This window comes from Schistocerca americana, chromosome 4 (genome assembly GCF_021461395.2).
Source record: "Schistocerca americana isolate TAMUIC-IGC-003095 chromosome 4, iqSchAmer2.1, whole genome shotgun sequence".
NCBI lineage: Eukaryota > Metazoa > Arthropoda > Insecta > Orthoptera > Acrididae > Schistocerca > Schistocerca americana.
This window is the reverse complement of record NC_060122.1, coordinates 288,633,658-288,646,414: the sequence shown is the minus strand read 5'-3', so window position 1 is coordinate 288,646,414 and position 12,757 is coordinate 288,633,658. Positions and strand designations below refer to the sequence as shown.

General features: G+C 39.1%; 1 protein-coding gene across 1 annotated transcript in view; it reads left to right on the top strand.

Annotated features, from left to right (window-relative positions):
• Positions 1-12,757, top strand: part of LOC124612407 (tetratricopeptide repeat protein 37) — a 161,029-nt gene that overhangs the window by 108,299 nt on the left and 39,973 nt on the right. The window contains exons 13-15 of the mRNA XM_047140599.1: positions 8,794-9,008; positions 9,596-9,783; positions 10,249-10,468. Coding sequence (XP_046996555.1) covers positions 8,794-9,008; positions 9,596-9,783; positions 10,249-10,468 — 623 coding nt within the window. The remainder of the gene's footprint in view (positions 1-8,793; positions 9,009-9,595; positions 9,784-10,248; positions 10,469-12,757) is intronic.

The following is a 12,757-nucleotide window of genomic DNA, read 5'->3' as shown; positions in this document are numbered from 1 at the left end:
AAGGCTTCTTTAGGAGTCTGTTTTGACCACTGGAAAATCGCTGAGGCAATAGCAGCACGGCTGGTGAATGTGCAGCCATGGAGAGTTTTCTTTCATTGTTGGAAAAAGCCAAAAGTCACTAGGAGCCAGGTCAGGTGAGTAGGGAGCATGAGAAATCACTTCAAAGTTGTTATCACGAAGAAACTGTTGCGTAACGTTAGCTCGATGTGCGGGTGCGTTGTCTTGGTGAAACAGCACACGCGCAGCCCTTCCCGGATGTTTTTGTTGCAGTGCAGGAAGGAATTCGTTCTTCAAAACATTTTCATAGGATGCACCTGTTACCGTAGTGCCCTTTGGAACGCAATGGGTAAAGATTACGCCCTCGCTGTCCCAGAACATGGACACCATCATTTTTTCAGCACTGGCGGTTACCCGAAATTTTTTTGGTGGCGGTGAATCTGTGTGCTTCCATTGAGCTGACTGGCGCTTTGTTTCTGGCTTGAAAGATGGCATCCACGTCTCATCCATTGTCACAACCGACAAAAAGAAAGTCCCATTCATGCTGTCGTTGCGCGTCAACATTGCTTAGCAACATGCCACACGGGCAGCCATGTGGTCGTCCGTCAGCATTCGTGGCACCCACCTGCATGACACTTTTCGCATTTTCAGGTCGTCATGCAGGGTTGTGTGCACAGAACCCGCAGAAATGCCAACTCTGGAGGCGATCTGTTCAACAGTCATTCGGCGATCCCCCAAAACAATTCTCTCCACTTTCTCGATCATGTCGTCAGACCGGCTTGTGCGAGCCCGAGGTTGTTTCGGTTTGTTGTCACTCGATGTTCTGCCTTCATTAAACTGTCGCACCCACGAACGCACTTTCAACACATCCATAACTCGATCACCACATGTCTCCTTCAACTGTCGATGAATTTCAATTGGTTTCACACCACGCAAATTCAGAAAACGAATGAATGCACGCTGTTCAAGTAAGGAAAACGTCACCATTTTAAGTATTTAAAACAGTTCTCATTCTCGCCGCTGGCGGTAAAATTCCATCTGCCGTACGGTGCTGCCATCTCTGGGACGCATTGACAATGAATGCGGCCTCATTTTAAAGCAATGCGCATGTTTCTATCTCTTTCCAGTCCGGAGAAAAAAAATCGGAGGCCTTAGAACTTGAATGCACCTCGTATATATTGCCTTTTCTTAGCCATGTGTTGGATGCGTCTTGATCGATGTGTGGCTGTGTTAGATGATACGGGTGCTTGCCATGTAGTGTTTTCTTTTTCCAATTTACTTTTTTCGTATCTGTTGATGTTATGTGATCTAAAGGGTTGTAGAAGTGGTTATGAAATTGCAATGGTGTAGCCGATGTATTTATAGGAGTGATTGCTTTGTGTATTTTGCTAGTTCCTGCTCGTTCTATAAAGAATTTTCTTAAATTGTGTACCTGTCCATAATGTAGGTTTTTTATGTCGATAAATTCCCTTCCTCCTTCCTTTCTGCTTAATGTGAATCTTTCTGTTGCTGAATGTATGTGATGTATTCCATATTTCTAGCATTGTGATCGTGTAAGTGTATTGAGTGCTTCTAGGCCTGTGTTACTCCATTTCACTACTCCAAATGAGTAGGTCAGTATTGGTATAGCATAAGTATTTATAGCTTTTGTCTTGTTTCTTGCTGTCAATTCTGTTTTCAGTATTTTTGTTAGTCTTTGTCTATATTTTTCTTTTAGTTCCTCTTTAATATTTGTATTATCTGTTCCTATTTTTTGTCTGTATCTTAGATATTTATAGGCATCTGTTTTTTCCATCACTTCTATGCAGTCACTGTGGTTATCCAATAAGTAATCTTCTTGTTTAGTGTGTTTTCCCTTGACTATGCTATTTTTCTTGCATATGTCTGTTCCAAAAGACATATTTATATCATCGCTAAATACTTCTGTTATCTTTAGTAATTGGTTGAGTCATTGATTTGTTGCTGCCAGTAGTTTTAGATCATCCATGTATAGCAAATGTGTGATTTTGTGTTGGTATGTTCCAGTAATATTGTATCCATAATTTGTATTATTTAGCATGTTGGATAGTGGGTTCAGAGCAAGGCAGAACCAGAAAGGACTTAATGAGTCTCCTTGGTATATTTCACACTTAATCTGTATTGGCTGTGATGTGATATTATTTTAATTTGTTTGAATATTAAGTGTGGTTTTCCAATTTTTCATTACTATGTTTAGGAACTGTATCAATTTAGGATCTACTTTGTATCAAAAGCTTTTTGGTAATCAATGTATGCGTAGTGTAGCGACCTTTGTTTAGTTTTAGCTTGATATGTCACCTTGGCATCTATTATCAGTTGCTCTTTACATCCTCGTGCTCCTTTGCAGCAGCCTTTTTGTTCTTCATTTATAATTTTGTTCTGTGTTGTATGTGTCATTAATTTCTGTGTAATGACTGAAGTTAATATTTTGTATATTGTTGGTAGGCATGTTATGGGACAATATTTTGCTGGGTCTGCTTGATCTTTAGGTTTCAGATAAGTTATTCCATGTGTAAGTGTATCAGGGACTGTGTATGGGTCTGCAATGTAACTGTTAAGTAATTTAGTTAGATGTGAATGTGTTGAGGTGAAATTCTTTAGCCAGAAATTTGCTATTTTATCTTTTCCACGGGCTTTCCAATTGTGCGTAGAATTAATTGCTCGGGTGACTTCATGTTGCATAATTATCACTTCAGGCATTTGTGGTACCATCTTGTATGTGTCTGTTTCTGCTTGTATCCACCGTGCATGCCTGTTATGTTGTACCAGGTTTGCCATATCCAGAAGTGTTCCATGTCTGTTATGTTTGGTGGATTGTCTATTTTGATGTGTGTGTTATCTATTGTCTGGTAAAATTTCTTTTGGTTTGTGTTGAATGTTTGGTTTTGTTTCCTTCTATTTTCACTTTTTTTTGTATCTTCTAAGTCATTTGGCCAATGCTTGTAATTTCTGCTTCTTTTCATCTAATTGCTCTATCGCTTCTTGTTGTGAGATTTTACCTAACCTTTTACGTTTTTTTTTTTTTTTCCTGACATTTCATTTCTTATAAATTGTGTTAGCTGTCCGATGTCTTTTCTCAGTTTTTCTATTCTGATCTGCAGCCTGTGTTGCCATGCTGGTTTTGTGGGTTTCTTCTGTGTGTTTGTTGGTTCTAATCTCTGCCTAGTGTGTATATTTAGTGTAGTGAGTGCTCCTATATAAACCAGTAGTTGTAACTCTTCCATAGTTGTGTTTTCATTTATTTTGTTGTGTATGATTGTGTTGATAGTTTTTATTGTTGTTTCGACTTGTGGGTTATTTGGCGGTCTATGGAAGAATGGTCTAATGTCTGTATTTGTGTCTTTGTATTCTATATATGTCAGCTGAAATTTTTCTTCTATATCTAACATGTGTGTCACTTCGTGTTCTATTTGTGCTTGTTCTGGTGGCTGTCTTAAGATTTCGTTTTCCTCTGATTGTTTAATTGATGCATGTTGTTCTTTGTTTGTTTGCTCTGGGATGTTTGAGTCCATTACTGTATTTTCTTCTTCTTCTGATTGCACATTATTTTGTTCCAGTATTTGTTGTACTTTTTGTTTGATGTTTTCTAATTCTGACTGGGGTATCCTGTTATTTTTTATTATTACACGGATCTGATCAGCTAGTCGTTGTTCTGTTAAAAATTTTAATTCTGGGTATCGGGTAATAAATGTTATGTATACTTGTGATCTGTATCCAGTTGTGTTGGTTCCTAGGTTTGTTGCTTGGTAATAGCAGAACATGAGGTGTCGATTAATTTCATCTGACCATCTCATCCTCTGTCTTTGTTTTCCTTCTAGGGTGGTTGCAGGAAGCATATCCTGCAAAACACCTCTATTTGGATTTGAATCATTTTCCAGTTGGCTAGCAGTGTCGTTACCATTGTGGGCGAGCATAGGGTTCAAGCGTCGTCCCCGACCATGACGGCGCTTGTCCGAGGCTTCTTTAGTTCTGTCCTGAACCAACTAATCACACTAAAAGGGGGGTTAGCCCTATTGGTGGTTTGTTCTTTTCGTCGCCTTTTACGACTGGCAGAACATACCGGAGGCCTATTCTTTTCCCGGGCCTCCACGGGAATGTTATTGTATATATTATTATTATTATTATTATTATTATTATTATTATTACTATTACTACTATTATTACTATTACTATTACTCAGTGAGCACTGTGACACACGCAATCAGTGTTTGTTGAGGAGGCTCAATGAGCTTTCTGATTTATAAACATTTAATTAATGGTGTATAAGTGCTAGACTACCAGAATTCAGTCCCCCAGTAGATCAACAGATCCCTGCACATGGCAGTGCTTCCTCTCCTACTTACCTACCTCTCTCCCTCTGCCAACATGTAGAAGTATTGCAGGTAACTAGGCAAAGATAAAAATGTAGCCAGTAGAGACTAATTTGCAATACCAAGACCGCTAAAGCTAACAGGTGCAGATCCACTTTATACGACGACACAGTTATCTCATGTTTGTAGTTCTACAAAATGAGTGAACAAGAGTAAGGCATCTGTGGGTGGTAACAGTCAACACCAAGATGCTTCAAATTTAACATCTCCAAAAAATGGTGAGAAGCGGTTTAGATGAAAATTATTCACTGTCATCATTGATCTTCTCTTTGGTAAGTTTTTCAGACTTGAAACTTGAAGTTTCACTCCAACTACCTCAGTTGTCATGTAGAAGATAGTGTACATGAGTAGTAATGTGGTATGTTTCGTGTTAACAACATTAAAAGACCCAAAATATAGAGATGGTGGCAACATCTATACATGTCAGAAGATTTTTAGATTTTTAAATTTTTAACTGTGCTAAAACACAGTTACACACTTGATAATGGCCCTACATTTGAAATTACAATACTGCAATCAAATAACTTTTACAGTCAAAGACAACTATGGTGTCATTCACAAAATTGAAACTGAAAATCTGAATAAGATGTGTGTTGTGGCTACTTATTAGAATTGATCGCCTAATATTGTTCACCACCAAGCGGGGTGGCGCAGTGGTTAGACACTGGACTCGCATTCGGGAGGACGACGGTTCAATCCCGCATCCGGCCATCCTGATTTAGGTTTTCTGTGATTCCCCTAAATCACTCCAGGCAAATGCCGGGATGGTGCCTCTGAAAGGGCACGGCCGACTTCCTTCCCAATCCTTCCCTAATCCGATGAGACCGATGACTACGCTGTCTGGTCTCCGTCCCCAAAACCAACCAACCAACCAATATTGTTCAGATTAATGGAAATGCTTATTCACCATGAAACTTTTTAACCATTTACAATGGAAACACAGAGAACAAGCCATTTAATATCAAACTTACACTAATTAGATGAAACAAGACTGGAGGAAAGTTAAAAACTGCCATAGTCATAAATAATGATGAATCATCCATGTTTCATAAGATAAATTTGACATTTATCTTGTTAAGGTTTGGATCCATTCGATGGTCCTACTGAATGCTGTGAAGACCCATTTTTTACTGAAATGCTACACATTTCAGATTACAGTTTAAATGTAATTAGCCAAAGGACACTTACCAGAGAAATAGGCACTACTGCATGTCAAATGCATATATATATATATATATATATATATATATATATATATATAGAGAGAGAGAGAGAGAGAGAGAGAGAGAGAGAGAGAGAGAGAGAGAGAGAGAGATGATAATCTCTACTGACAATCCAAAATATTGGTATTCTCAAGAGTTCATATCTACAATCACGTAGCCACAATGCTAGATGAAATTCACAGAGAATTCAGTGTAGACTCAAAAATAGTCATTGCAACTGTAAATGATAATGGACACAATTTTGTAAAAGTCCTTAAAGAGTTTAGCATGTCTATCAGTAGATCAGTGGAGTCAGAGGAAAGCAAAGCTATGACTGCTGAAAGTGAAGTTAATTGACAGCCTTGGTGAAGATGGTTGTCTAGAAGAAAATAATATCCAGTCACCAAGACACTTTCAAGGTACTGCACTGCTCAGACTAAACTTCCGTGCTTCAAGTGATACTAACCATGTTCTTAAAAACCTGATGAAAATTTATGATACTTATCACTGTCAGAAGTGCATCACAAAACAGTATGAAATACAATGGTTTGTGGAATGCTGCTGGATGTCTAATAATAATAGGAAGTGTTTTAGGACAAACTCTCAGTAGGCTTGATGTTGCAAGATGGAACAGTGTGTATGGTGCAATGAAATAAATTTATTCAATGCAAGATAAATTGATGTCATTACATGTAACCTTGACTTTGGAAAATTTAGTGAGAGACACTGTATTAGAGTTGATAAGAGTTTATAACATGTTCAGGCCATGGATATTCTTCAAGGTGAAAAAATGTGTATTATGGACTTTTAGATCCATGCTATGTGGCTCCATGTAAAAGGGTGCAAAAACTGGAGAGTGACAAGAATCCACAGTGAAGTTGTCTGCCATGAACTATTGCAGAATTGATAACCTCTCCATTGTTTTGCAGGAGGAGATAATTATTTGGTCTGATGTTGTTATTCTGAAATAAAGACAATACTACACTGTCCGGCACATGTGGAACATATTTTTTTGTATAGCATAATAGCAAATGTTCCAAAGTCAAATAAAATGGCTCAAAAACTGTTTAAAAAAAATTTTCTGAGAACTAATGTAAAAGCAACCAAAAGTACCTCAGTGCTATAAATGACAAAGAATTGGATGAATACATATCTGTGGATTTGAAAATTATCTTTTATTTGTGTACTCCTTTATTGCTAAATAATGAATAAATATTTGTATTCACATAAATGAACGATCACTTGAACAAATAATTTTGTGTTATTCATGAATGACTAATAATAAATTTTTTCTGTATATTATTCAAATATGCATTGTCCAATTTTGTATAAAATTTGCAGAACTTCTTTTTCATGATTGAGCAACTTAAAAATTATATTGGTCTCATTGATCAACCAAGTGGGCTTGTTGCTCAATATACCTGGGAGAGCTTCGTATTTGCTGCAGAGTGATCCATTGTAAACTGCTTTGCTAGCACCTGTAATGGCTCTGTAGCTCATGAGTGACTAATGAATATTGACTGTATTGGTGTACAAGCAAGCTGACTTGGTATTAACAACAATATGGAAAAGATATTCACTGCTCGCAGCATTGAGGAGGCTTTGAGGCACAGTAAAAAAGAGTGCCAGAAATATTCAAACTTTCTTGAGAACTAAAAATCTCACACACATTCAAGGGAGCACTACTCGCATACACACAGAGCTAACTGCTGTATCCAGGCAGTAACGGCCAGTGAGTCGCAGTTGGGCCTTAGTGCCCAAGATAGAGTGTGTGTGTGTGTGTGTGTGTGTGTGTGTGTGTGTGTGTGTGTGTGTGTGTCATAATGGAGAGTCACTAGTTTGCAATGGCTCACTAATTTCTGCTCACTTTCTTGGGGTGAAGCTTATTGTATTACTCTTAACTCTCGATGACCTGCTTAAAAATTTCCGAGTAGAAAGATCATAGGAAGACTATGTCTATCTTAAGATGCTACAGCCAAAATGATGTTACCAAATAAACACATTTTAAAATTATGGTGGACATGTTTCCGCTATGTGGTTGAGGTATTCAAAATATTTATTGCCTTCATGACTGTGACCTTATGGCAGTTAGGTGGGTCTGAAACCAGATATGAGAATAAAAAACTTAACAAGCTTGAGTCACAACTGTGACAAATTAAAAATTCATTGCCCACATCTGAATGTAAAACAGTTTTCTCTGTGGAAAATGTAATGCATGTTCTTCTAGTTCTTTCTTCCAGACTTTAAACATCAATTCCTTTGGGGTTGAAGGAATAACAGTTCTTTAACTTGTCACTGGAGCCTTCCCTTTTTGTGCACTGTTGTCAAAGAGGATGTGCTTAATGTAGTTCCAGGTAGAACAGCATTCTATCAGATGAATTTATCTGAAACTGTGTTCCTAAATTGATAATTGTTGGATCACTCTGCAAGAAAGGGTTGTAGTAAAAGCTGCAAGCTGTCACAGATCAACAGCTACAAAGTAAGCTCAGAATGTAATACTTTCTTGTAGTGTCATTAATACATACTTCCAACAGGATCAGATTATTAAGGGACTTCCTGAATTTACCTGGGAGATAATAAAGAGTTTCTGTGACTCTTTTCAGTGGCATGTTCAATGTTTGATCAAGGACTTGTCGTCTCAAGCTGCTGATTGCAACACTGTTCCTATCTTCACAGTACTGCATAGATATCAGCTTCACTCAGTATCAAAATTCTTGGCAGCATATTGTTAGCAGCTTGGTACATCCATGTTCACTCTTGGTACTTCAATTTTCACTCTTTTGACAAAGCTCGACACCTCTGCTCTCATGATTGGCAGTGGTACACATTTGCAATTCAGTCTTTGAAATGAATACCAAAGCCCCATTCCACACTAAGCTTACAAGGTGATATCTGTGAGAAAAATGATCATTACTGGGGAATTACATCAGAAATTCAAACACACACACACACACACACACACACACACACACTCTGGATTAAGGTATCACTGACACAGAAATCAAGATGTGAGACTTTTTCAAGCCCATGCCTTGCACTCGTTGATAAACTGTATTAGCCTGTATTAGCTTCTGTAATGATCATTCTGTTATTTTTTTATGTTATAGGGGTTTTAATTATGTTTAGACAAGATATAATGCACTGCATAAGTATTGTGTTTGTGTTTTAGTATGCAGCAAGTCTTATCATTGATATCTTTAATTCAGATGTTACTGCAGAGCATTGACTCTCTCACCACATAGTGATCTCATATGGCATGATCTAGCTGTGAATTACCAATACCAAGCAGAAAATACTGCTATGCGAAATCTCAAAAATCAGCTGCGAAACTGGGCTCTCAAAGCTGCAAAGAAATGTGTTACACTGAGTCCCAGAAATTGCCAGCACTGGAATTTACTTGGAGTTGTTGCAGCATCTCCTGGTATGTGGATAGTAAATGTTTTTACATTATTGGTAGTGTGTTGCATCAAATGAGTGTTTAGTGTTACGCATTTAGTATGTCCTGTTGCAGGAAGCAAACCTGTATTAAACTTTGGCAAGGTAATTGTAAAATAATGCTTTGTCTTCAATTTTATCAGTACTGGTTTTGTACAAATGAGTTGGCCCTCCCCCTTTTGTTCCATAATTACCGTCACTTCTCAAGATGCTTCCACATGATTCCTTTTTGTGTGTACAGCTTAGTTACATGGATGATAGTTATGCCAAAATTTAGTCCAAGGCTCAGTTTACTGTTGTGTTTGATTCAGTTACATTTTGTGAATGTTGAACTTAATTATTTACTTCTGTACTTTGATTATAAATTTCCTATTTTTGCACAGGACATTGTAAAAAAGAAACTACTGGTGTAGAAAGTAACTTTTTCCATTATTGTAAATAGTGATTGTTGAATAAAAATACACATGGTAAAGTAGCATTTCTATGTGAAATCTAAGATGGTGGTGACGTCACTTTTTATGTGTAAATTTGACGAAAGTTATTTCGACAGAAACATATCTTATTTCTTCACAGAAATAAACAATTTGAAGTTAGCACAACATTCCTTCATAAAAGCAATAGAGCTGGAGAAAAACAATGCAGTACCGTGGACCAACTTGGGGACACTCTATTTATGCCTCGGAGAAATAAAGCTTGCAAACAGAGCATTTGGTAAAGCTCAAAGGGCGGATCCAGAGTATGTGGAATGCTGGATTGGCCAGGTAAAATGATCAGTTGTGTATGTATGTGACTGTCCTGACAAAACCATTCCTCAAGTTGCAAGATTTTACAGGAAGAGGAATAAACATAATATTGGTGGAAAAAATATTGAGTGTTCAATTTCAGCTCTATCTGGTGGAGGGAACCTTGAACAACATGGTGGATGCAATCACAGCATTTTTATGGCTCGCAGAAGTTTTATAAGACCCTTTCTAAGCAGATTATGCTTGTAAACAATTGTTTAATTTAAGTTTCTCATAATTCAGAAGATTCAGACTCTCAGTTCTGAAAATGCTCTAGAAAACCTGAGTTAAATCATAAAATTATAGTTTTCATATAACAGATTCTCATTTCAAATGCATGAGCTTTACAACTTCTGGTTTGGTTTTCTGGTGACAGGCACATATATTTGCTGTAGTCAATGAACTTGAAACAAATATTTCTGAAAATAAGTTATTTTTTTGCAGGCTCTCATAGCAGAAACTGTAGATGTCCAGGAAGCAATGGATCTTTTCAGACACACAACTGTGCTTGGAGTACACCCTGAGAGTTGCTTGGGCTATGCCCATTGGGTTTGCTCTACATTACTAAACACAAAAACTCATCAGAAAGATGCACATTACATTTACAGTGTAGAGAAAATGCATGCTGTACCTGTAGCGGGTGATTCTATGATGTGGTACACTGGTAAGTTGCCCTTTGTGAAAGTTGTGTTATAGGTTAACATAACATTTTAAGGCACAGTCACATATTCACAGATACAAACTGAAGCGAACTATAAAATTCTCTGAGGACTTCACACTGACCATTATTGTTCAGTTCTCAAAATTTGTTTGATTATGTTTTCAAATAGCCTTATTATTGTACCTTAGGGGAAGAACATAATGTTTTGTTTTGTGTTTACTGTGATCTGCTTCTTTGACAGTATCTCAGAGTAAGGAATAAAGGTAACCATGTTTTGTATACTGTAGGTCAGACCAGCCATGGCTCGCCAAATCACTCGTGAGCTGAATGTGCGGAGCGCAGCTCTGCCTGTCTCAGCTTTTGTCAATACTTCCCAAAGATACCCAGTACAGAGTGACATTTCATTTAGTATTGTGAGGTGCATTTTTTGGTTGGCACAACTTTCCTCAGTTTGACAGAATTGTGGTGTCAATGCCATTTACCCATTGCTATTTGTTTGTGCTATGAACAGTGTTTTTAGGTCCAGTGGTTGTTTGCACAAAAAGAAGCAGTCTGACAATCTATTGGCACAAGCCTTTTCAAATGAATGGGAATGACAGAAGAGAGGGATGAGAATTCTCAGTACCTACACACATCAAAAAAAGTTTTGCATCACCTCAGTTCCAAGAGTTCTGGAACCTGTACAGAAAATTGGAATAGATATCAACATAAACATCATTTCCGCCCTTTTTATTGCTCATGAAAACCATACATTGCATGTAGTGCCACCATACACAGACACCTTCAGAGGTGGTGGTACAGATTGCTGTACACACCGGTACCTCTAATACCCAGTAGCACGTCCTCTTGCATTGATGCACGACTGTATTTGTCATGGCATACTATTCACAAATTCATCAAGGCACTGTTGGTCCAGATTGTCCCACTCCTCAACAGCGATTCGGCATAGATCCCTCAGAGTGGTTGGTGGGCCATCTCGTCCATAAACAGCCCTTTTCAATCTATCCCAGGCTTGTTGGATAGGGTTCATGTCTGGAGAACATGCTGGCCACTCCAGTCGAGCGATGTCATTATCCTGAAGGAAGCCATTCACAAGATGTGCACGATGTGGGCGCAAATTGTTGTCCATGAAGACGAATGCCTCGCCAACATGCTGCCGATATGGTTGCATTGTCGGTCAGAGGATGACATTCACGTATTGTGCAGCAGTTACAGCACCTTCCATGACCACCAGTGGCATATGTCAGCCCCACATAATGCCACCCCAAAACAGCAGGTAACCTCCACCTTGCTGCACTCGCTGGACAGTGGGTCTAAGGCATTCAGCGTGACCAGGTTGCCTTCAAACACATCTTCGATGATTGTCTGGTTGAAGGCGTATGCGACACTCATCGGTGAAGAGAACGTGATGCCAGTCCTGAGCGGTCCATTCGGCACGTTGTTGGGCCCACCTGTACCGTCCTGCATGGTGTCATGGTTGCAACATGGTTGCAAAGGTGGACCTTGCCATGGGTGTCAGGAGTGAAGTTGCGCATCATGCAGCCTATTGCACTCAGTTTGAGTCGTAACATGAGGTCCAGTGGCTGCACGAAAAGCATTATTATACATGGTGGCATTGCAGTCAAGGTTCCTCTGAGCCATAATCCGTAGGTATTGGTCGTCCACTGCAGTAGTAGCCCTTGGGCAGCCTGAGTGAGGCATGTCATCAACAGTTCCTGTCTCTTATCTCCTCCATGTCCGAACAACATTGCTTTTGTTCACTCTGAGACCCCTGGACACTTCCCTTGTTGAGAGCCCTTCCTGACACAAAGTAACAAAGCAGATGCAATCGAATGGCAGTGTTGACCGTCTAGGCATGGTTGAACTACAGACAACAGAAACCATGTACCTCTTTACTGGTGGGCCAGCCGGAGTGGCTGAGCAGTTCTAGGCGCTACAGTCTGGAACCGCGCGACCGCTACGGTCGTGGGTTCAAATCCTGCCTCGGGCATGGATGTGTGTGATGTCCTTAGGTTAGTTCTAAGTTCTAGGGGACTGATGACCAAAGCAGTTAAGTCCCATAGTGCTCAGAGCCATTTTTTTCTTTACTGGCGGAATGACTGGGACTGATCAGCTGTCGGACCCCCCTCTCCCCCTCCATCTAATAGGTGCTGCTCATGTATGATTGTTTAGATCTTTGGGTGGGCTTAGTGACATCTCTGAACAGTCAAAGGGACTGTGTCTGTGATAAGATATCCACAGTCAACGTTTGTCTTCAGGAGTTCTGGGAGCTGGGGTGATGCAAAACATTTT